Source organism: Mugil cephalus, chromosome 18, assembly GCF_022458985.1.
Source record: "Mugil cephalus isolate CIBA_MC_2020 chromosome 18, CIBA_Mcephalus_1.1, whole genome shotgun sequence".
NCBI classification, from domain to species: Eukaryota; Metazoa; Chordata; class Actinopteri; order Mugiliformes; family Mugilidae; genus Mugil; species Mugil cephalus.
This window is the reverse complement of record NC_061787.1, coordinates 7,420,433-7,440,854: the sequence shown is the minus strand read 5'-3', so window position 1 is coordinate 7,440,854 and position 20,422 is coordinate 7,420,433. Positions and strand designations below refer to the sequence as shown.

General features: G+C 41.4%; 2 protein-coding genes across 5 annotated transcripts; one reads left to right on the top strand and one right to left on the bottom strand.

Moving 5' to 3' along the window:
• Positions 1 to 1,440: 1,440 nt before the first annotated feature.
• On the top strand, positions 1,441 to 14,551 carry LOC124995932 (xin actin-binding repeat-containing protein 1). 4 transcript variants are annotated; one of them, XM_047568696.1, is made up of 10 exons: positions 1,441 to 1,571; positions 1,782 to 1,935; positions 2,024 to 2,072; positions 2,166 to 2,528; positions 3,188 to 3,266; positions 5,186 to 5,331; positions 6,384 to 6,431; positions 11,652 to 11,782; positions 13,602 to 13,777; positions 13,860 to 14,551. In XM_047568696.1, exons 2-9 carry the CDS (start codon positions 1,808 to 1,810, stop codon positions 13,768 to 13,770), a joined length of 1,113 nt encoding a protein of 370 aa, XP_047424652.1. In that variant the 5' UTR covers positions 1,441 to 1,571; positions 1,782 to 1,807; the 3' UTR covers positions 13,771 to 13,777; positions 13,860 to 14,551. The 4 variants fall into 4 exon arrangements, with proteins under 4 accessions (XP_047424652.1, XP_047424650.1, XP_047424649.1 ...); XM_047568694.1 differs by lacking the exon at positions 13,860 to 14,551 and adding an exon at positions 6,798 to 11,220 and having other exon boundaries at positions 13,602 to 13,771; XM_047568693.1 differs by lacking the exons at positions 11,652 to 11,782; positions 13,602 to 13,777; positions 13,860 to 14,551 and adding an exon at positions 6,798 to 11,623.
• Positions 14,552 to 14,669: 118 nt separating this feature from the next.
• Positions 14,670 to 19,600, bottom strand: LOC124995933 (solute carrier family 22 member 13-like). The gene is made up of 10 exons (XM_047568698.1): positions 19,027 to 19,600; positions 18,786 to 18,889; positions 17,592 to 17,746; positions 17,246 to 17,417; positions 17,043 to 17,163; positions 16,872 to 16,966; positions 16,555 to 16,769; positions 16,349 to 16,457; positions 15,377 to 15,571; positions 14,670 to 15,275 (listed from the first exon to the last, which is right to left on the bottom strand). Exons 1-10 carry the CDS (start codon positions 19,399 to 19,401, stop codon positions 15,206 to 15,208), a joined length of 1,611 nt encoding a protein of 536 aa, XP_047424654.1. The 5' UTR covers positions 19,402 to 19,600; the 3' UTR covers positions 14,670 to 15,205.
• Between the last annotated feature and the right edge of the window lie 822 nt (positions 19,601 to 20,422).

Genomic DNA, 20,422 nt, shown 5'->3' with positions numbered 1-20,422 from the left:
AGAGTCAGAGGGAGAATGAGTCATTTAGCAGAATGGCTGCTTTAATGTGGCCACGCTGTTAATGTTTTACTTGGCTGTGGCGGCATTAACGACCGTAACGCTGTTCATCATATGCTCCAAATTGAAGCATCTACCTTCATTATTTAGAAAGAAAGAAAGAAAATCTGCTTTAAATCTAAATTTATGTGTTATGACTCCCATTGTTAACAAAAGAAACTAATCCAGGCCTGATAGTGCTTTATGTACATGTAGGTTGTTCTACTGCCCCAATGTGGTCAAAGAAATGTACTATTGAAATGCAGCTTTACACAGAAAACTTAACCTATTTACATTTAATGCAGTACAGACATCTCACCACAAGGTGGCACGGTTATAAAAAAATACCCCCATTATTTCACATAAAAAAAGTCTGCATTTAAACTGGTTGAAAAAACAAATAAATAAATAATTAAATAGCACTGGCATATGGTTTCCTGCAGCATGCATCAGTGTTGTCAGCAAGCTGACGAGGAACCACGCCTTCCTCCCCTCCTGCTCTCATATGACCCGCGGGGGTCAGAAGTTCTGGGAATTCCTGGGTGGAGACGAATTTCCTCAGCACTTGTTCCTCCCTGGCTGTCTAAGGCTACGTGAGGCTCAGCCGTTTGAAATCTAATTTAAGAATTAAGAACCTTTACAAGAAGGAGCAGTAAAGATAGCACGAGGCGTTGGCCAGGGCCTCCGACTTCCTCCAACGAGATCCCAAACTGTATCTGTGGGATGACCCACCGTAGAGGCCCCTCCCCTCAATTCAAGCCCCCCACGCCCCTCGTGTCCATTCTCTGATGAGTCACAACTCATTAAGAGGCACAAGAGATAAAATATCAGGAAGGTGGTCATAATGTTAAGCCTGATCGGTGTATTTCTAATGGTTAATAATTTCAGTTGCTACATTTTTCCAGAATAAAATAAATTAAACCAAATATAGGTTAAAAATAGACCTACGACAACGTCTGCTGTACATGAACTATTCTTACATGACGCTGTAAATCTGTAACTAAAGGTTAATGAGTACCAGGCAAAACCCACAGACACACAAAATCCTCTCAATGTGAGCAATTATCGCCCTTTTTTTCACATTTTTTTTTCTTTTCATTTTCTGCATCTATCTCCTCTCCCTGTAGCTGCCCTCGGGATCAATAAAGTTAATCTCATTTCCTCTTAATAGAAGGTGCGCTGCTCAAAGATCAAGTGCTTACATCTGAGGCTTAACCTGCAATCAAACAATCCCCCCCCCCCTCCTTTGGAAGCTCACCACAATAGCAGTAGATGCGCGATAGAGGAGCAAAATAAGCATTGTTGGATGAGTGCGTTGGGTTGGGTTGGGTTGGGTTGGGTTAGAGACCATATTTGGGGATTTACAATTGTATCCTGTTGTTTGCTGCTCATAGATCATCTTACACAGCGAGCCGGTAATGAGGAAGACCGAAAGGACTTTGCTCGCACACGCTACAAACCGTGTGCAGGTCTTGTGATGCTGCGGAAGCGCCTCTGGTTGCCGTCGGGAGCAGACACTGACTGACACCTGCAAGGTAAAGATTCAAATTAAACGCTCTTCACCTGCACCGGTGCTTTGCTTTCAAGGTATTTCTTATCTCTAAGCTGCCTGTTCCTTTTGCACAACTTCTCCCAGTTGTTAATTTATTCAGGGGGTTGATGTTCGGACCTGCGTTGAGAGCTCGCTGATATGACGCGCCGCGGTCTAGAGCTAATGTCACTGATAATCTGTCTGTGTCTTACAGGTGATATAACTGTGTGTGACGCGACCATGGAAAAGAAGAGTGACATGAGGCGCACCCAGTCAATGAAGAGCATCCCCTCGTCAGGTGACAAGTCACCCTGGACAGATGTAGGTCTGAAGGACAGGACGACATCTGTTTCTCAGTTAGTGGCCAGGTAAAAGGTTTTTCTCCACATCTGGAACAACTGCGCCCTCTACACGTCTATTAGCAGATCAGTGACATGACATTATTGTGCAACACAGGTATCAAACTTCAGCAGACAATGATGCAGGGACGTCAGTGTTCAGCGAGGTAAACTTCACGCCCTGGGATTTGTTTTAGTTCAGTCTGTGGAAATGCAGCTGTGCCAGCCCACACATTTATCCCCTGTGTCGTCGTTTCCAGGTAGCGTCGCCTCTCCCAGAAAGCAAGGAGTCCCACCTGGAGGCTCTGATGAAGAGGAATGAAGAGAGGGAGCGGCGAGTCAGCAACAGTCTGATCCGCAGTAAATCAATGAGCAGCCTCCAAACCGGTTCAAGGTCCATAGAGGGCCTGAAGGCTCTGTTTGAGTCGATAGCCGCCGAGCAAAACAAAGGAAATAGCAGCTTCCGGGCCGCAGCGTCCCGTTACGCGGAGGACAGGCCGGTGGTGAACGGAGAGGTTGGGAAGAGAAAGAGCATCGAGGAGAAATGGACGACCCAAACATCTGTTAACACTTCCGTCGGTGACATTAAAACTAATGCAAAAGAGGATCACGTGACCCGAAAGGTGAACTCAATCACTGTTATCAGCCGTTTATGAAGTTATATGACGGGTCTAATAGGTTTCTATCAATGCTCCTTATCAAATCCACACACTATAAAAGTGCAAGCAAGGCGTGTTCCTTTTTTCTTTTTTTTAAGTAAAACACTTAAGATGTATAAAACCTAATCTTATCTCATTATCTTATATTCCCACCCCTAATGTTTAGGCCGTCTTGTACACACTGCTTGCACCCAAACATTTTTGTATTTATTTATTTTTATTTTTTTAATAAGAGCAATTGTGGGACCTTTAAAAAGCTTAGAAATCAGCCTCTTCTCAGTTTCCCTGCCAGACATTTACATCAGAGTCCTTCCTTCGGGAAGTGGCCGAACAAACAACCTGAAAGCAGAACTTCCACAGCGTTCTGAACAGATGGCGAGGTCTAACAATCATCGAGCTGCTGCCATGTTTTCTTCCAAGCATATTGTGACCGACATGTTTCTAAATTTACTTCTTGACCTGCCTTTACAATGGCTAACGAGTTCTGAGGTTTAATGCAGACATTAACATTCAAAAACTCTTATTTGACCCAATTCACTCAAACCTCGGCTTCCAACTGTACAGTCTCACTACAGAGTCCTCGCCTATATAACAGCAGTGACATTTATTATGTCTCTCTCTAGGTGGTGAATCAAACCCGGAGTGAAAGGAGAAAAACAATAGGGGGAATTGATTTCGAAAAACTTGCTGCCTCCGAAGCCGGTGAGTGCCAGAGAACATTATTTTCCACCAACGTCCTCGTTTATCAATTGACGAACTGCCAGCGTTTAACCGTATTAATCCATCTGCTGCCAAACAGAGCTCGTAAATGTATGAAATGTTCAAAGTGTAATTCCACGCAGCGGACCTTCTCTTTTTTAATGAGCTTTTATCTGTAGCTGAAGCCCAGAGTGTAAAACAAAGGTGTCAATTTTGAAAACGTCTACAAATTAATTAATTTTCAGGTCCAGCACTAGTTCACAGGTCTTCAACAGGGGGTCCGTAACCCCTAGGGGATTCGCAGAGGTACTGCGGCGGGGTCACAAAGTCTGCGAAACTGGAATCAAACCCCCAATCAGCTCGATTTGTCTTGAAGTGTCGGTAAAGAGCAGATTAGTATTCAACAAATTTACTGAAAAAAATACATGTTACTAAAAAGTATTCCGCCTTTCGTCCACTACCGACAAATTAATCTCAGTTCATCGGGCAAACATTCCCTAGAAAGCCTCCTATACGTGTCAGGTCAGCCGTGTGGATGGTGTGAATGAAAGGGAAGACACATCGGAGGCACGGTGACTCTGCAGAGAGAGCTGTGATTGACTCAAGCTGGTGCGAGAGGAGCAGGCCTCTCCACGGCGGGACAGAAATAGCCGGCGTGCAACAAGTCGCGAGTAAGAGCGTGAGGGTGCAGGGGTCAGCTGTCTCCGGGGAGGGGGACAAGAGCGGAGACAGAAAGAGGGAGCGAGCCAGGGAGGCAAGAGGCTCTGCTGAGGGACAGAAAACCGACGGGGAAACTAGACTAGAGTATTTCGCAAAGATTTGAAGAAATTAAGACGACGGAGAGGAAAGAAGCGGGAATTATCAGTCCTCTGTGAGTAGAGTTGTGTTTTGACTGATTGCACATGTTCTTTAAAAGTAACCCATTTGATGCATGACGTACCAATACCATTACACTCTTCCATGAGTAGAGTCAATGTGTTTTATGCTGTAAACTTAAGAAATTTCTTTAGTTTTGGTTAAAGATTACATACATTTTGGTAAAAAAAAAAAAAAAAAAAAGAATATTTAGTGGTGGTGGCGGTTTTTAACTACCTAATTTCTTGGGTTCCTAGGGTTAACCTTTGATATTCCATAGAAAATAGGTGGGGTCGTTTTTTAAGCCGATGTATAGAAAAGTGTGGTACTGGCAATTACTTAAAAAATATATAACAATTAGATATAAATTCAAATGACCTCATGTCAACAACAACTTATTTAAGGAATACATGGAAGATTAAATGATAAAATTTTAACCGATGGGGTCATTTTTGGTTATCTGGTTTGGTTATATAGAGCAGACTGTAGAGTTGTTCAAGTGTTGAATATTCAAATCTTACTTAAACATACTACACATTAACTAGTAAACGTAGCACACACTTCAAAAACTAAACTTATTGACATCCCAGTGCCTGTTTTGCTGTGTTTTCCCGACTTAATAGCTGCTGGCAGACTCCTGATTTACTTTATGAGATGTGCGTGTACGTCTGTTTACACTCCCATGCTTAGTCAACCGTAGCTGCAGTCACTTACTTGTCCTCTAACTCTCAATATGTGTGTCAGTGGAGTCAGGTGTCCGTCCTGCTGCACCACAAGTGCTATATATATAACTCAACCACATGACAGCTGTCGGATATCAACTTAGAAAGTGCTATTACGAGCGACCCCAAATTGGTACCTATTAACAAACAAAGTAACGTGGAAGCGTGTTATTATATGCGTCACTGTTTAAATTCTCAGACGACGTCTATGCTGATTACGGGCTTTATTTAGGAATACAGGGATCTCGACAGCTCTGATTAGACCCTTTTTGAGAGCTGAGGAAGGGACAATTTGTGTCATAACAGAATTCAGCTCATTAAAGCCGTTGTCTGATGTCTCTGCAGATGAAAAGAGGAGGTCGATTGCAGACTTAAGAGACAGTTCTTTCACCCAGACCAAGGACATACTGTCTGTGTCGGTCAAAGCGATGTCTGCTATCTATCTGTCAAAAGTGGCGCCCAAGGAATCAACACCCAGCCTTTTGAAACCGGTAAATGTCTGTATAGAAATCCTGTAGGAAAAGATTAAACAGGCTAAATGCTTTAGAGCAGAGTGGTAACATCTTGTTACTAAGATATGCACACATGCACATACACTGCGGCATCACACAGCAGTTTATTATCTGTGTATGTATGGCAATATAGATATAGTACAACATCTACAATCAAGTTCTTGGAAAATTATTACAGCAACTAGGAGCATGGTACAACCTAATGTGGAAAAGCAGGAGTTACTAATGTAATCTGGGTTCTATGAAATCAGCAAAAATGAAACAGAACCAAGGATTTTGTGATAATCCACAGATGGAGGAATGAAAACAAAAAACAAACAATTTAATAAAATACATTTAGGGGAAAATTGATGTTTTTCTTCCTTCCTAGACATCACAGAACAACGAGAAGCACTGAGGCACTGTTGAATGTAGTGAAACACACAGTGTGACAGTGTTTGTGTAATTCTTCACACTGCTATAAATGTTTCAACCTCCTGAGACCCTGCGTCCTCATACGTGGACATAAGGTTTTAGGTTTTATGACAGCTTATTCTGTTTCATTTAAACCCATTGTCCTCATTAGTGTACGCTTTAGTCTGCCATCTAGTGGTAGCAAAGGTTACAACTTATTTATTTACGCTTCTTACAAATTTAACAAAATGTATCAATAGCAACAAGCTAATTAGGAAGTACTAGTTTGAGGATGTTGAGACTTCATTGTTTTGTCTTCACTCGGCCACGTTCAGGTGTTAAAATAAACAGTTTGATATTTTGTCACACTTCAATATAATATAAATAATGAAATAATACCAGTGTCCACATATGAGGACATAATTTATTTCCAAAAACTACTACTTCCTGTTCATAGATAATGCTTAGTTTTTATACGTCTAAGGTCCTACTAATCCCAAATACCTGGGAGAAATTAAAAATGCAGACTAAATAAAAGCTTGGGTTAAACATACAATTTAATGTTACCATTTACATTGAATGATAAAGCGACAACACCACTTATATGTGATGTTAACCTTATTTTTATTTCCACTCAGGGACAAGATCAGACGCGTGACTCTGGGAAAAAAGTGAAACTAACCAAGGTAGGCAAAACCTCACTAGATATTTTGCATGAAGATGTGGTTTGTGGAACAGTCGAGTGCATCAGGAAGATGTTCTGCAGTATAATGTTTCATTTAAAAGAAGAAAAAAAAACAGATACTGAATACCATTTACTTGAATCTATTTTGTGGTTACACGCGTGGCTAATGTAGCTGGTTGCTCTGAAGTTCAGCTAACCCACTCACAGCTGGCATGTAGAAAACTATTCCACCCGCATGAATTGGATGGTAACGTCTGACTCTTGCTCCTGTAAGTACGCTTGCACACTCTGGAGCATGCTTTTCACTGGATGGCTAATTCCTGTTGAAATGGACGCAATGGTAAGAACATTACTTTGTTCTTCTAAGATGGTCGAAGACTCCCAACACAGGAAAGACGACCTCCCTTCACCTCCTTCAGCTGCACATCAGCCAGGACCAGAAGAAATCTCTGGCGCACATTCTCTACATCCCATGCCATCCCAACCCTCCAAAGAAATGTTATACCAACGGCGACAGAAGTGCGAGTTGAAAAGGCTCCTGAAGCACACCCACCCAGAGCTGAAGATGTTGGATGATGTTGTGGATGAGGAGCTCGCTGAGGTTTTGACCTCAGAAACGGTGACAGCTGGTGAAACTGGATACGAGGGAGAGGTCCTCTCAAGGCGCATGATATTTGAGAACTGTGGGCTGAGTAACAGAATATCTCCTTACCCTCCCAAGATGCACGCGGCAGAAGGAACAGTGGAAAGATGTGATTTCAGTAAAACGCCAGCTGTTTTAGCCAAGCCAAAGCAGGGGCCTCATGCTGAAAGTGTTAAAGAGATCACAGAGGATAGTTTCAGGCCAGATCTTAACAGAGCGTGTGAGGAGGAGGAGGTGATAAAAATAGATGTTCAAGCTACCAGAAGGATATTTGAGAGTCAGTCTGTGAACACATCTAGGCCAAATACAGATAATAAATTTCAGGGGAAATTTTCTATTTCTGGGGCTGACACAAAGGCAGCCCGAAAACAAAGTGCCGAAGATGACTTTTCCAGTATCAAAGAGGCTTCTGCTGGTGAAACACTCTTTGCAGACGAGTCCTCGGGTTTTCCCGATTCAGAAACAATAAGAACAAGTGCGGCTCTTTTCGAAAACAATCCTTTTATCTCTACAAACATAGAAAGAGAGCACACTTCAAAAACTCAAATCCCAGCAGAAGGCAGTGGGGCAGTGGAGGACTGCGTGACAGCGAACGTGAAGAACAGAACCCATCTGTTTGAATCAATGCCGTTCGACAAAATCAGGCATCAGAACAAGGATGAAATTGAGATGATGGTTGAGAACATCAAGGAAACATTGATTTTTCTCTACGGTGTTAATGCCATTCATTCATCTGGCTCAATCATCGAGGTGAATGAGACGATGATCGCCAAAAAGGCTCGATTCGCGCTATTAGAAAGCGGGCCAGAGATAAAATACGATGAGGTGGCTGAAGGCGGCGCGCAAAACTTTATAGTCCAGCTCCTCCCGCGGGTAAACCTAAAGCCTCAGATCACGTACCTAAAGGAGGACGGTAAAGGGTGTATGGAGGCCACAGTGGTGAATGTACCTGTTCACCAGCATCAGTTCAGCACCAGCAAAGACACAGAGTTTAAAACTGCCCATGTGGTTCAGCTTGTTGAGGATATTCTCAACCAGGATAACTCTCTGAGGAAAGGAGTAATCATTCAAGAAGATGTAAACAACTGCGCTAGAGTAATTGTTTACTCTCTTTACAAGTACTTTGATGAGGAAGATGTGAAGGGCTACAGTCCTCCACAAGGTGCTGAGTTTGTTGAACCAGGGACAGAAAGAGCTGACAAAGGAACTGAATCAACCTTAAGTGGCCTTCAAGATCAAACCTCAGTAGTATCCGACAGACCTGCAGTCACAGTAAAGGGAAATGTAAAACTGTTCAAGAGTTGTATTGAAAAGGGAGATTTGGAGTTTTTAAGATCTCTTCAAGCCGAAGCAACAGTTGAAGAGCAAGATGTGGTTAGCCAGGATGTAGAACTACTTCATGAACAGAGAGATGGTCAGGACTGTACTCCAGAGTGGGTTCCAGTGGATGTAAAGAGGCTAAAAAGCATCTTCTCTGGAGATCAAAGTCAAATCCAACCGAAGAAAAACTTCCACGAACGTCCATCTGATACAATTCCTCGTGCATTTACAGGATATAATGTGTTACTTGAAAAAAGCCAGTCCTCTACAGAATGTAACACTGGAGTTATGCTCCATAAACAGGAAAAGACTTCCATTAGGGAGTGTGGTGGACAAGCACAAGATGAAGTATGTAACTTCAAAGTTGTGCTACAGGAGTCTAATTTGCATTTAGGGACACAGGATGATGACAGGGTTCACCAAGCTGAATTAGTCGAGGTGGTAGATGACAACGATGAGATCAATAACCTCCAAACTGCAATACACTGTCTCCAGCAGGCAACAAACGAGGCCAAATCTTTGTGTTACTCATCACAAGAAAAAACAAAAATCCAAGATTCACCCAAAGAACCTCTCGTCTCGGTTACAGCAGATAGTATCAAACATTCAATCACAGAAGCAGGAACACCTCAAGCAAATGACGACCAAAAAGCGGACTCATTCCCTGAACCAAGGTGCAGTGAGCTCCAGTCGGTCTGCAACTTCACCTCAGGACATAAATTAGACAATACAGAGACATGCCAGAAAAGCAGCACTCCTGAGGAAGCTCTAACTAGAGGTCAAAACATCGCTCAGGTGGTACAGAGTCAACCCTTTGTGTCTGATGTGGTCTCTGCACATTGTTCAGAAGCAACATCTGCAACACAAGAGGAGGAGGAAGTTGTTTTTCAGGGTAAAATTCAAGCAGCTTTGGAATCGTTAGAGAAATCCAACATCAATGTCTCAAGGGGAGATTTTAAAGCAGCTATGATTTACAGAAACTCTTCTCAAACTCACCAAGAACAATTGCAAAATGTGTCCGCTCAAAAGCCCAATATACAGGAGTATACCTCTGTTGCTGAACCTCAACCACCTCAAGCTCCAAATTCAGAGTCTTTGAACCAAACTGAAACCCTGAGAGAACCACCTATAAGTACTGTTACCACGAAAAGCAAAGGGCCCACTGGTCCAAAACCAGCCATTCCACCCAAACCAGAACATCTTAACTTAAAGCAAATACCTAATCAATCAGCCAACACAAAGAATCCGACAGCTACAGCTAGCACTGAAATGGTTCCTCAAGTTCCTCAACCATTGCCAAAGATATTAATTTCATGTAAGGATGAACATAAGGAAGAGAAGTTTAAATATAATAGTGGGACAGACTCAGCATTTGATTCATTAGATGAAAGAAAGGAACTTTCAGTTAAATCTGTACAGATGTCTCAGGAAGTTCAAGGTTCTGCTATTGCCGTACAAAATGATAAAATGGATAAGAAAGTCCCTGGTGAGATGAATGTCCCAAAAGAGGAGAAAATCCCCCAGGATTTACCACCAAAAGATAACACAAATGAAACAGATGAAAGCCACGTAGATTTCCACGAAGCATGTCAGAAATTTGGAGGTAAAAAGGGATTTTCAATGAAGACTCCCCCTGTGAAGCCAAAACGAGTAAGAATTGCCCAGCCCGAAAATAAAAACTCAAAAATAATGTCTGGGGGCAACGATGCACCTGTTCTTCCACCTGTGGATCCTGAACCAGCACATATCATGTCTGATCCATCTCATAACAACTATGGACGAACACACGACAATAAAGACAAGCAAGAGAAAGAAATGACGCAAGAAATAAAAGTTGAGTTGAGGGAAAAGAAAGGACGAACCGAAACAGAGGACGAACGCCGACAGCGGCTGTCAGTTCACATGGATGAGATCATGAGAGGGAACATAGTGGCGGCAATGGAAATTTTTGACAACTTACGAAAGCAGGAGGAACTGCAGAACATTCTCAGCCGGGTTGAAGACATTGAACAGGACACGAGTGAGGTTGATGTAACGTCTCTGAGGAGAGTATTTGAGAACGTCCCTGACTGGGTTGTCAGCTCTGACAAAAAGAAACAAAAAAAGGTCAGAGCAGAAAACAAAGACAAAAAGCAGCAGTTACCGAGAGAGAGCACCGAAAGTAAATCCTCAATGGCCCTTGTTTTTGGAGATCTTGAGCGCGCTAGTGAGGAAATCATGAGTTTAAAAGAGCAGACTTTAGCCAGACTTATGGACATAGAGGAAGCCATAAAGAAGGCGCTTTATTCTGTCTCTACACTGAAATCTGACTCAGATATTGCTGGTTTATCGTGTCTGTTCAAAGAATCCTTAGGGATCCCTGCTCCATCCTCTGGCAATATTAGCAAAATTAGCATAGGGTCAAGCAGAATGAAATCAGAGCAGGAGCAGGAAAGTGCTACCAAGCTGGGAAACACAGCTCAACCACCCGGGCAAAGTGAAAACCTTGTAAAGCAACGGGCAAGTCCTCCGTCTTCGCCTGCATTCATATCCATCCAGTCAGCAGCTAGAAAAGCGGATAAAGCACAAGCGCCACCACCGGAAACCTCAATCTGCCCAGCGTGCCAGCAGAGCCCGAAGCCGGAGGAGACATTTCGAACAACAAAGACGCTGACGTGCAGCAGCCCTGCTCAGAGCAGAAGATACGACCCCAGGAAAGGAGGCCAAAAACAATCCACCTCCAGCCACCTCAACCCAAATCCAGAACTAGGAGTGCTCGAGGTGCAGGGGAACAGCATCACAGGAACTAAAACTGTCACCGAAAATTATGAGAGGACCGATAACCTCGGTAACCGGTTTTACTCATCCAAAACCTCCACTGTTGTCAATACTCAGCCAGAAACAAAGACGTCCCCTACACATCAGGTCGTGATCAGTCCAGTTACAAATCAGGTCACCACATACCCAGAAGTTCAGCTGTCAGTTAATCAGATCAACACATCAGTACCTAAATAGCCAAATGCTGTGTTTTTTTTCATATTTTATTCTGAGATGTCATGTACATAATAATGTGTTACTTTTGTTAGGTTTGCTTTTTTATTTATATAATATTGTCACTGGTGTTAGATTTTCTTGTTGACGTTTACTTCTTATTATTTAAAACTGCGTTTGAGTTGTTGAAAGTAAACATACGTCTGTCGCTCATCCCACTGTATGTGTTACGAGTGGTTGGTTAAAGATTTTGACTTCAACTAAGCTCAGTCTCATTTTTCTCATCAGTTTCAACCACCGTGTCAAGAGATGTGTTCAGCCTGTCTGAAGCCAGTTTATCAGATGGAAAAAATAACTGCAGACAAATACATTTTTCACAAAACATGCTTCTGCTGCAAAAAGTGCAAGAAAAAATTAAGGTGGGAGAATATACTACAGAAAAAAATCACCTTTAATGTTAATCAATTACTCCTAATGATTGTTTTATTATTTGCTGCGCATTGTCCTGACTACATAAGACGGCCTTTATTGTAAAGATTGTAAACCAAAGAGTAGCAAATCAAAAGGAATGAGTGCCTCCCAATTATGTCACTGTAAGCAAATTAAGAACTTAAGAGAAAGTTGTTGCTTAATTGACAATACTTCACATTAGGCTAAAATCTTACCTGTGAAGAGCAGAGAAGTGGGCAGTCCTGGTCTCTGTGTGTTTAGTCACGTATTCAAACACTCTTTTCTCTTTTTTATGAACATATTTCCACCGTGAAAGCATCAAAGTTGGCCTTTGCAGAGCTGGGAACTAACTCCCGTTGAGTAAACACGACAGCATGGAACATGGTTAGTTTGTGCCAAACATTTGCTCGCTTACAAACAATTTGACTACAAAAAACCCATAATGCAACATTCTTTTAAAGTGACAACGTCACCTGGAGCTTGGTTACACGTTTTAGCGAGTAGAAATATGACACTGGAAATACATTTGTAAGTAAAATGGCAATACAAAATTAAACGCAAGGATTCAAGGGCTTCTGCATTTTTGTTTTCACGGCGCGTCATCAACGCGTCATAAATCCGGAAGTCGCCATGTTATTGTGGTGTTTCGGCTGTATCAATCGGGCGAAAAACATTTGGGATTTTACCGCCAAAATTTATTACAAATCAGGGGGACGAACGCCAAAAGTTATAAGAGGAAAAGAGGCGCTTGTGATTAGCTAAGATAAACCAGGATCTACGAGGTTAAAGTCTGGACAACATCCGAATTTTTTCGGCACATTTCTTGTCAGGTTATTGAAATCAATTATTCTGGATCATGCAATTGATAAAGGACCAGGTATACAATGAGAAATACAGCAGATTTTAACTCTACATTTTAAGAACGATGTTGCTACTGTAGCAGGCTATTAAATGTGATCAGGATCAGATATAAGTCAATAATGCCACATGTGGTAACTTGAATATGAATTTCATTATTATCAGTACACTAGAAAAATAGTTAAGAGCGGCTACTATCAACATTTGAAATGGGCCGAACCATTTCTGATGTTGTCCAGAGGTTTGCCTCCTTTAGTGCCCTTTTTTGTTCACTCTGATTTGTAATAACTAAAAAAGCAAAGATAATTATGATTATGATATAAGATAAAAATGAGAAGCCCTTGATTCCAGTATTTATATGTTTTTTATGTCCAATGCAGTAGGACAATTAGTAGTCAATGGATCATGAGACATGAACGCTAAGCTATAAAGATGCAATTATTTCCTTTTCAAATATTAAGTTAAAATAAATGAATCATAGTTCTCATGTTTATGTAGACATTCAATACAGCAAGATGTTCACTTTATAAATAATGCTGACATTATACATGACAAGTTGCAACCTTGGGTCAGATCCATCCCTTGCCCCGCTCCAGTTCCAGCCTTTCAAATCTTTCTTATGGTCAAAAAACATCAATATGGCTACTGCCTGCCCAGATGTCAAACTCGAGGCTTCTTCTTATGTCGAGTCCAGGACCTTGTGTAAACATTGTTTACAATACATAGAAAACACTTGATTTAGAAATGTATTGATTTCTCAATTGAATGAACATTTTGACTTGACGCAAACAGGTGAACCTAATAATACTGTTGAATGCAATTGAAATGCTGTAACTCTTTGAAGCCATGATTATCAGTTCCAACTTTATGTTCATTAAAAAAGATACATGCAGTTTTTAATCTGAAACAACCACTTGTGCCCATTTGTAGCATGTACAGTTACACACCTATAAGCGGTGAATTCTACTGCATATTTCACTACCAACAACTGTTCAGAGAAAAGGGAAACTACGACGAGGGCTTTGGACTTGTGCAACACAAGAACCGATGGCTTTTGAAGAAAACAACCGATACTGTGCATGATGAATCTGAGGCATAGAGCAAATGTGAGTATCATCAGGCAAGAGTTGACTATAGTGTGTAAGATTTCTTATAGTTAACCATCATAATGGATTCTTTCCTTTCTAGTGCTTTACTCCTCAGCTGATGAGATGGTGGCCGTGACAACACAGAAATTCCTGTTTGAGGCACCAAGCAAAGGTCTACACCGTCCAGCCTTTACAGTGTGTCCATGAACTGATTGGTAATGATTGTTAGCTCATAAATATAAACTTAATTGTAACTAATAGTTGGAGAAACTGAGAAGTGTACGCAAATGCTGATCGTTCTCCTGTCATTCAAACATTTTTGATTTTTTTTTTTTTTTACCTTTCAATTACTAAAAAGAAATCTGTAAATATTCGTGGATGATGCTTACTTGCGGACACAGAGGTGTAATTGCAAATGGATTTAAACTGGGAGAAATTCCTGAAATCAACGTCACTTTATTGTAGTAGTGTACAAGAATCCCGAAACATTTTCGGTTATTTTTATTTTTTATAATGGTAAATGAAAGATAAAATGCACAGTTAAAAGGATTATTGTACATGATAATAAGGGTGCCCTTTATTATTGCTGTGTACTCCCAAATTTTTCGTATTATTTCAATTCCACATCTTAACCAGTGCCTCCTAGCTTTAAGGGGAGACACTTTCCATCTTTACCCGCTATGATGATAATGTTCGTTTGTATTTCTAATCTATACTTTGGACTTGTCATAATTGTATGATACATGACACATTGAGAAAGTCATAAATAAATGTGAGCATTTTGATTTAAAATCTGACTCTTCATTAACATGCAGTGTGCTCCGCTCTTAGTATCCTATGATATGTAAACCACTACAATTGTAGCTTCTTCCCCAAGTTGTAACACTTTTGACAAAACAATAGACAGTGACCATGAACAGCTTATTTATGCTTTAAACACAACAAACATTTGGATGCATTGTTTTCTAATATACCTACAGTTATTAATAATTAATAATGTACTGATCAGTGACTTATCATATACTGCAGTAATTACTACTACAGAAATATTTGTGTGCAACTTTGAGACTTGATAACAAGTGAGGAAATAGAGAAATTACAAATGACTTTACTTCAAATTACAGTCCCTGCGTCTGTGACATTTCTCAGTCATCCAGGTCATGATATATATCCAAAACAAAGTCTAACACAACTGGACTTGTTGGGTTTCTTGTAGACTTTTGGCCTCTTCAGCCACTCGACGACTGTTTGGGAGTTAGGGTTTTACTACCAGGATCAAAACAAATTCTTCCCGTTACGTTAAGTGAGTAGGACATTCCAGGCCATAGCCATGTGAGGTTCAGGTGGGCACCACCCACAGGTGTTTCTAATAAAACCCCAACTCATCACCAGTCATTTAGAGCTGAAGAAGCCACTCGGATACTTTGTCTCAGCTTTGATTTCACGTTACAGTCCATGTTTTTCAGCAACTAGTATTCGGTCATTTTTGTCCTCCACTGGTCCATTCAACGGTTCTCTAAATTAGAAACAGAAGAAGATTAAATAAAGTATAGTTTGCACTTAAATTGCAGTTGAATTCATATTTCATGTAAATATTAATATATTTGAAGTGGTTACTTAAGTGTCGCGTGGTCTTGAAGTTGAACATTGAGTGTTTCAGGCAGCAGCAAACAGAAGCCACATGCTGCAATGGGGGTGATTCCATATATGATCATGGGCACGGTGTAATGGTAGACCGCCAGGAGCCTGATGAGTGGTGCTAGGATTCCCGCTGTACGAGCACACATGGAGTTGAAGCCAACACCGTTTTGCCTGCAAGAACGCACAGGAATCAGGAATCTGACACTCATTAAGACCAGCAGAACCTGGCATTAACTGACATCTTGTGTGATATGATCGCAAGTTTAGGTACAGATGTGTATACATCATACACCCAAGATGCATTTTAGACCGGGTCACTTACACACATTTTGAATAAGAGTCACTAAAAAAGTAGAGTTCAGAAGTAGGGTTCAGAAAAATACACACAACCATTTGTCATGATATTGATTTTGAACCTTTTTTGTTTCTTTATGGGTTCAAGTTTTGTTAATGGACTACCCTGTCTCACTCTGAAGTGCCTTTTGTTACCTCCATTGTTAGCCCTCAATTATTATTTTATCCAATCCTTGGTTCCTTGTTTGCAAGTCCTGTATTTGGGTAATTTCGTCATAAAAAGACAACTAAAACAACAATGGTATTTGGTTTGGTTAGCATCAATGCATCCCTAAGAGGATGTGAATGCAAAGGATTAAATCTGTTTTTGGCAGTTTAATAAGCACAAAGCTTGCAAACATAGCTGAGATTTGGGTTAAAATTATGACAAATTTAGATATAAACCTTGAGAAATAAGCTTTAAACCTTTTGTAATTCTACAAAAACCATGTGACTATTTGCAGTATACTGAGAACTTGTTAGAGTGCAGCTATAAAATAGCATGATGGTTTCCAAAAAACAGACTATTGTGCATATTTTCACTTCCAGTTACTGTGTTGTGTCACACTACATAGTGTGTATGCAGTTTTTTGGTATCTAGCTGAGAGACCTTACCTTAAAACGGTTGGGTATAATTCGGCAGTATAAATATAGAGTGTGCTGAAGGAAGCAGTGGAAGCCATTTTCCCCAGTACAGCGATGAGTGTTAGCACTACGGGAAGATCTGATATAACACACAATACACAAATCTTTAAAAACGCTGGCAGGTTTACATCTTTATACCAATTTTCAGTTAATACAATCTAGTCCAAGAGACCTACCATTCGGTACAGTGAGGATCACCAGGCAAGCAATGCCCGCAAGTAACAGGACACTGGCTTGAGTTATTCTCCTTCCGAGAGATTGAATAATAAACATAGTGCTCAGGTTGGAAAAGAATTCGACAATACCAAAGATGAGCTGCGTGAGGTAGATATCCAGGCCAAAGTTGCCGACGTTCAGGCTCAGTCCGTAATACACCATACTTGTTGCAAACCTTGAATCAGAGATCATTATAGTTTCTCAAAATCAGGATTAATTTGGCCTAATGTTCAAACTGAAACTATCAAATACAGAGACAATTCAGTTCAAGACACACCAGTTAAAGGCCATGATCAGAGTACGTTTTCTCAAGTATGATATTCGGAAGATGTCCAGTGTGCTTCTGCTCTCAGGCCTGCTCTCCATCTTCAGCTGAACCCGGGAAAAGGCGACTATTAGCAAAACGTTCACAAATGTTTTGAGTGTTTGATTGTTCGGTGCTGACCACCTTGTGCAGCAGATCCTCTGGTACTTTGGTCCCATTAATCATGGCCACCCTCTCAAGCTCCTTTTGCGCCTCCTTTATCCTGCCCTGCGTCGCAAGCCACCGGGCTGACTCTGGGACATACCTGTGGAAACACAGCTGTGACTGCTTTGTCAGGCAGCGCTTGCAGGCAACGTGAATACTTAAGAGTCAAAGAGGCTGCTGACCAGTAAAAGATTACCAGGACGATAACAAGGGGACTGAAGAGCACTAACTGCAGGATTCTCCAGTTGTGGATCAAATAGGCAACGCCAGACAACAGCATGAGTCCAAAAGAAAAGGAGCACGTGATGAGAATTGTGCAAAGAACAGACCTTGATGGAGTGCTCCATTCTAGCCCTGTAAGACAGATAAAGATTGCGCATATTATGTTGTTAGCGTCAACAATGTTTGGCTTTGGACTACATGGAAGCACAGAGCTGTTTACTCTACAAACCAGAAGCAGTAAACTTTACATTTGCGTCGACACGGAAGCCAGCAACACAAACACCCTGATGTAAACTGTGGACCTACCCATCACCGATGTGTTCATCATCATGACAACACTGGAACTCCCGCAGAAAAACTTGAGAACCATGTACACGTAGATGTTTGGGGAGAGAGCAGTGCTCATGGCAGACAACAGCAAGAGGAAAAGTGAAAGCAGGATTGCAAATCGCCTGCCAAATCTATAAAGAGAATGCAGACTGTTGAGAATGTTTCTAATTCACAACTCAGTATATAGTGGGATTTCTCTGGCTTATTTCTCACTATCTGCTTTTTTTTCCTGTGGCATATACAACCTTCAATATAAGTACTTATCTCTCATTAATGGTCACTTGTAACCCTAAGAATAATATCAACCTTTTAACATTGCAACATGCAGGTGTATACACACAAGGCACAAGACTTTGGTCCCAGAAGCTCTGAGTATTATTGACCAATCTCAATTGAATATCTGGTTAAATGTGGGATAAATTGTCCATGTGGAGTGTAGGGCCTTGTACAGACTCGATTTGTCACTGATCATGTGACAACAACAACACGGACTCCTCTGAGATGACAGTGAGGAGCCCGCCCACTTTGTTGTTGCAGTAAACTAGCGGCTTCTCTAAGAACTTTAAATAGTCATCATATATACATGTATTAAGTGTTATTGATGCATATAAATGTCATTGGTATAAATGCTATTGAGTCTGCAGCCTGTTTTCACACAGGCTATAAATACCGTATCTGCAGATGTAGCACATGAGCGCCTGTCTGTTCCAAGCATATGTATTTAGAGAAAATAGATTTCATTGTTGCAAAGCATTACTTTCTACTGTGTTTTTATTGGTGACATCATCAGCGACTAGCTGACTGTTGAATTTGCTCTCATCATACAACAGTCAATTTTAAAAATCTGAAGTCAAGCTAAAGAGAAAGTGTCCTCAGTCATGAAGCATATGAAACTTCAACGAAGGGGTTGTAGTGGTATTAAGCAGTTACCTGACTGATAATCGTGCAATTATCCTGTCTCGAGTTGCAAGTTGGACTGTCAACAATGACAGACACGTGGAATAGGATCTCGGATATCTAATCTGGCTAAATTGGCTAAACACCAAGAGGCTAAGTCATCACACGATATCTGTTGAACTGAACAAGACTGAGTGCCCAACATAAGTTTAATGGAGTTAATAATAATAACAAAATAAGTAGTTAACTATGAAAACAAAAGGGACGTATTACCTGTCAGCAATTGTCCCGAATGTGAATGCTCCGACAAGAACTCCTGCCATGGAGATGGACTGGGATGTCTCAATTAAACCCTTACTGCCACACACTAGATCAAACTGCAATAAGGAACAACGGGAGAAGTTAATTGGTTGACTTTGGAACTGGTGGCAGGGTTTAACCAAGGGACTGTGAGCTACACACAGAAACTTTGTCTCTTAGCAGTGGCCTGCGAGGAGCAAGTGAATGCATTTACCTCTGTGACAATGCTGGAAGCACCTGGCTGGGCATCATAGTCCCATCCGTCTGTGCATCCGGTCGTAGTGTTAATCCCATACCTTTCAATGGTCTCCAAGTCCCAGTCCACAGGTGTGAACATTTTACAGCTTTCAAACCGTCCGTCCTTATCCACGGGGATGGTGAGATCTCTTTGCCTCTCATACGTCAGGTTGGGTCCAGCCACCAAGATCCAGTCGGTGTTGCAGTGATGAGGGAATTTCATGCCCGTGAACACCTGGCCGATCACGTCCATACTTCCAAACATGCTGGGGATGCATAATGCAGCGAACAAGCGTTTCTGAAACAAACCAAACTCCCCGATCTCCTTCAGGATCTCTCCGAAGTTGCTCATATTGATACCCGGCTCTGCCTGAAGAGGCTCTTTGCATAAGACTGAGAAGAGAAGATGCTAATATACCACTAACTTAGTTGGCTTATCAATATTTAACCATGGAGGCATGGTCTGATCTTTTATTAGCTGATAGCACGCTCTGATAGCAGCAGCAATAAAATATGACACAACCAAGACAGTAAAGCGGTTCAAATGGTGGCAATCAGTGCGTTTACATGCAGAGCTTAATCGAGCTATGCTCAAAATCCGACTTTCTCGCTACAGTAGAATAACTGTTCTCCTCTTCCATGCTAGGTGGCGATACGTGTCTTTTCAGCGGTATAATACCACGTTAATACGGCCCGATTTCCGGGTGACCTATTACGTGATATAATAAACAAGAGTCGTTCATGCGGCAAACCGGCATTTCAAACAACAACCAGACGGATAATACTACATTTTTTTTTAATCTTATACGTAAGCGTGTTCGCGCTACTTCTGATGCAGGTAAGATCCGCGCTATCCCTCAGACGGCTCCGTTTCTCTTCTTCTTCTTCTTCTTCTTCTTCTTCTACGCCCGGCTTTATTGGACGTGTTTGTTCCGGGGTCACGCGCCAGCGCAGCGGTGGTGGAGCATGCGCACACGCATTATCCGATGAAAACTCCGATTCCAATCGCATTATCTTGGTGTCTCAATCGGACAATGACAACTCCGATTTTAATCGGAGTAACCTGTTTACATGCAGTTAAATTCTCCTGTTATAGTCCGATTAAGGCAATAATTCGTTTTTTTCACATCCATAACGCATGTGACGTAACGTAAACGCACTGAGTGACTCCACTTTAAGGGTCTTTAATGGCAGAGGAAAGAGAATGACATGTAGAAACAAAAAAGGGGAAAAAAAGTCACTTTAAGACAGCATAACTACTGTAATGGAAAATTCTGTATCACACTGTACCATCAGCACCCAGCTCTGCATATACATGATTTGGGATGTGTTTGAACTGCACATGCCTTGCTTTTCGGAAAGTAAGTCAATCA

Bases quoted from the DNA above. Each gene is read 5' to 3' on its own strand.
- LOC124995932 (XM_047568693.1), top strand. From the start codon at position 1,808: ATGGAAAAGAAGAGTGACATGAGGCGCACCCAGTCAATGAAGAGCATC. The intron at 5,332-6,383 runs GTAAATGTCTGT...ATTTCCACTCAG, and splicing joins CACCCAGCCTTTTGAAACCG to GGACAAGATCAGACGCGTGA. The intron at 6,432-6,797 runs GTAGGCAAAACC...TGTTCTTCTAAG, and splicing joins AAAAAGTGAAACTAACCAAG to ATGGTCGAAGACTCCCAACA.
- LOC124995933 (XM_047568698.1), bottom strand. From the start codon at position 19,401: ATGAGCAACTTCGGAGAGATCCTGAAGGAGATCGGGGAGTTTGGTTTG. The intron at 17,164-17,245 runs GTCAGCAGCCTC...GTGTTTCCACAG, and splicing joins GTCCTGGTAATCTTTTACTG to GTATGTCCCAGAGTCAGCCC. The intron at 16,458-16,554 runs GTAGGTCTCTTG...GTGTTATATCAG, and splicing joins GATCCTCACTGTACCGAATG to ATCTTCCCGTAGTGCTAACA.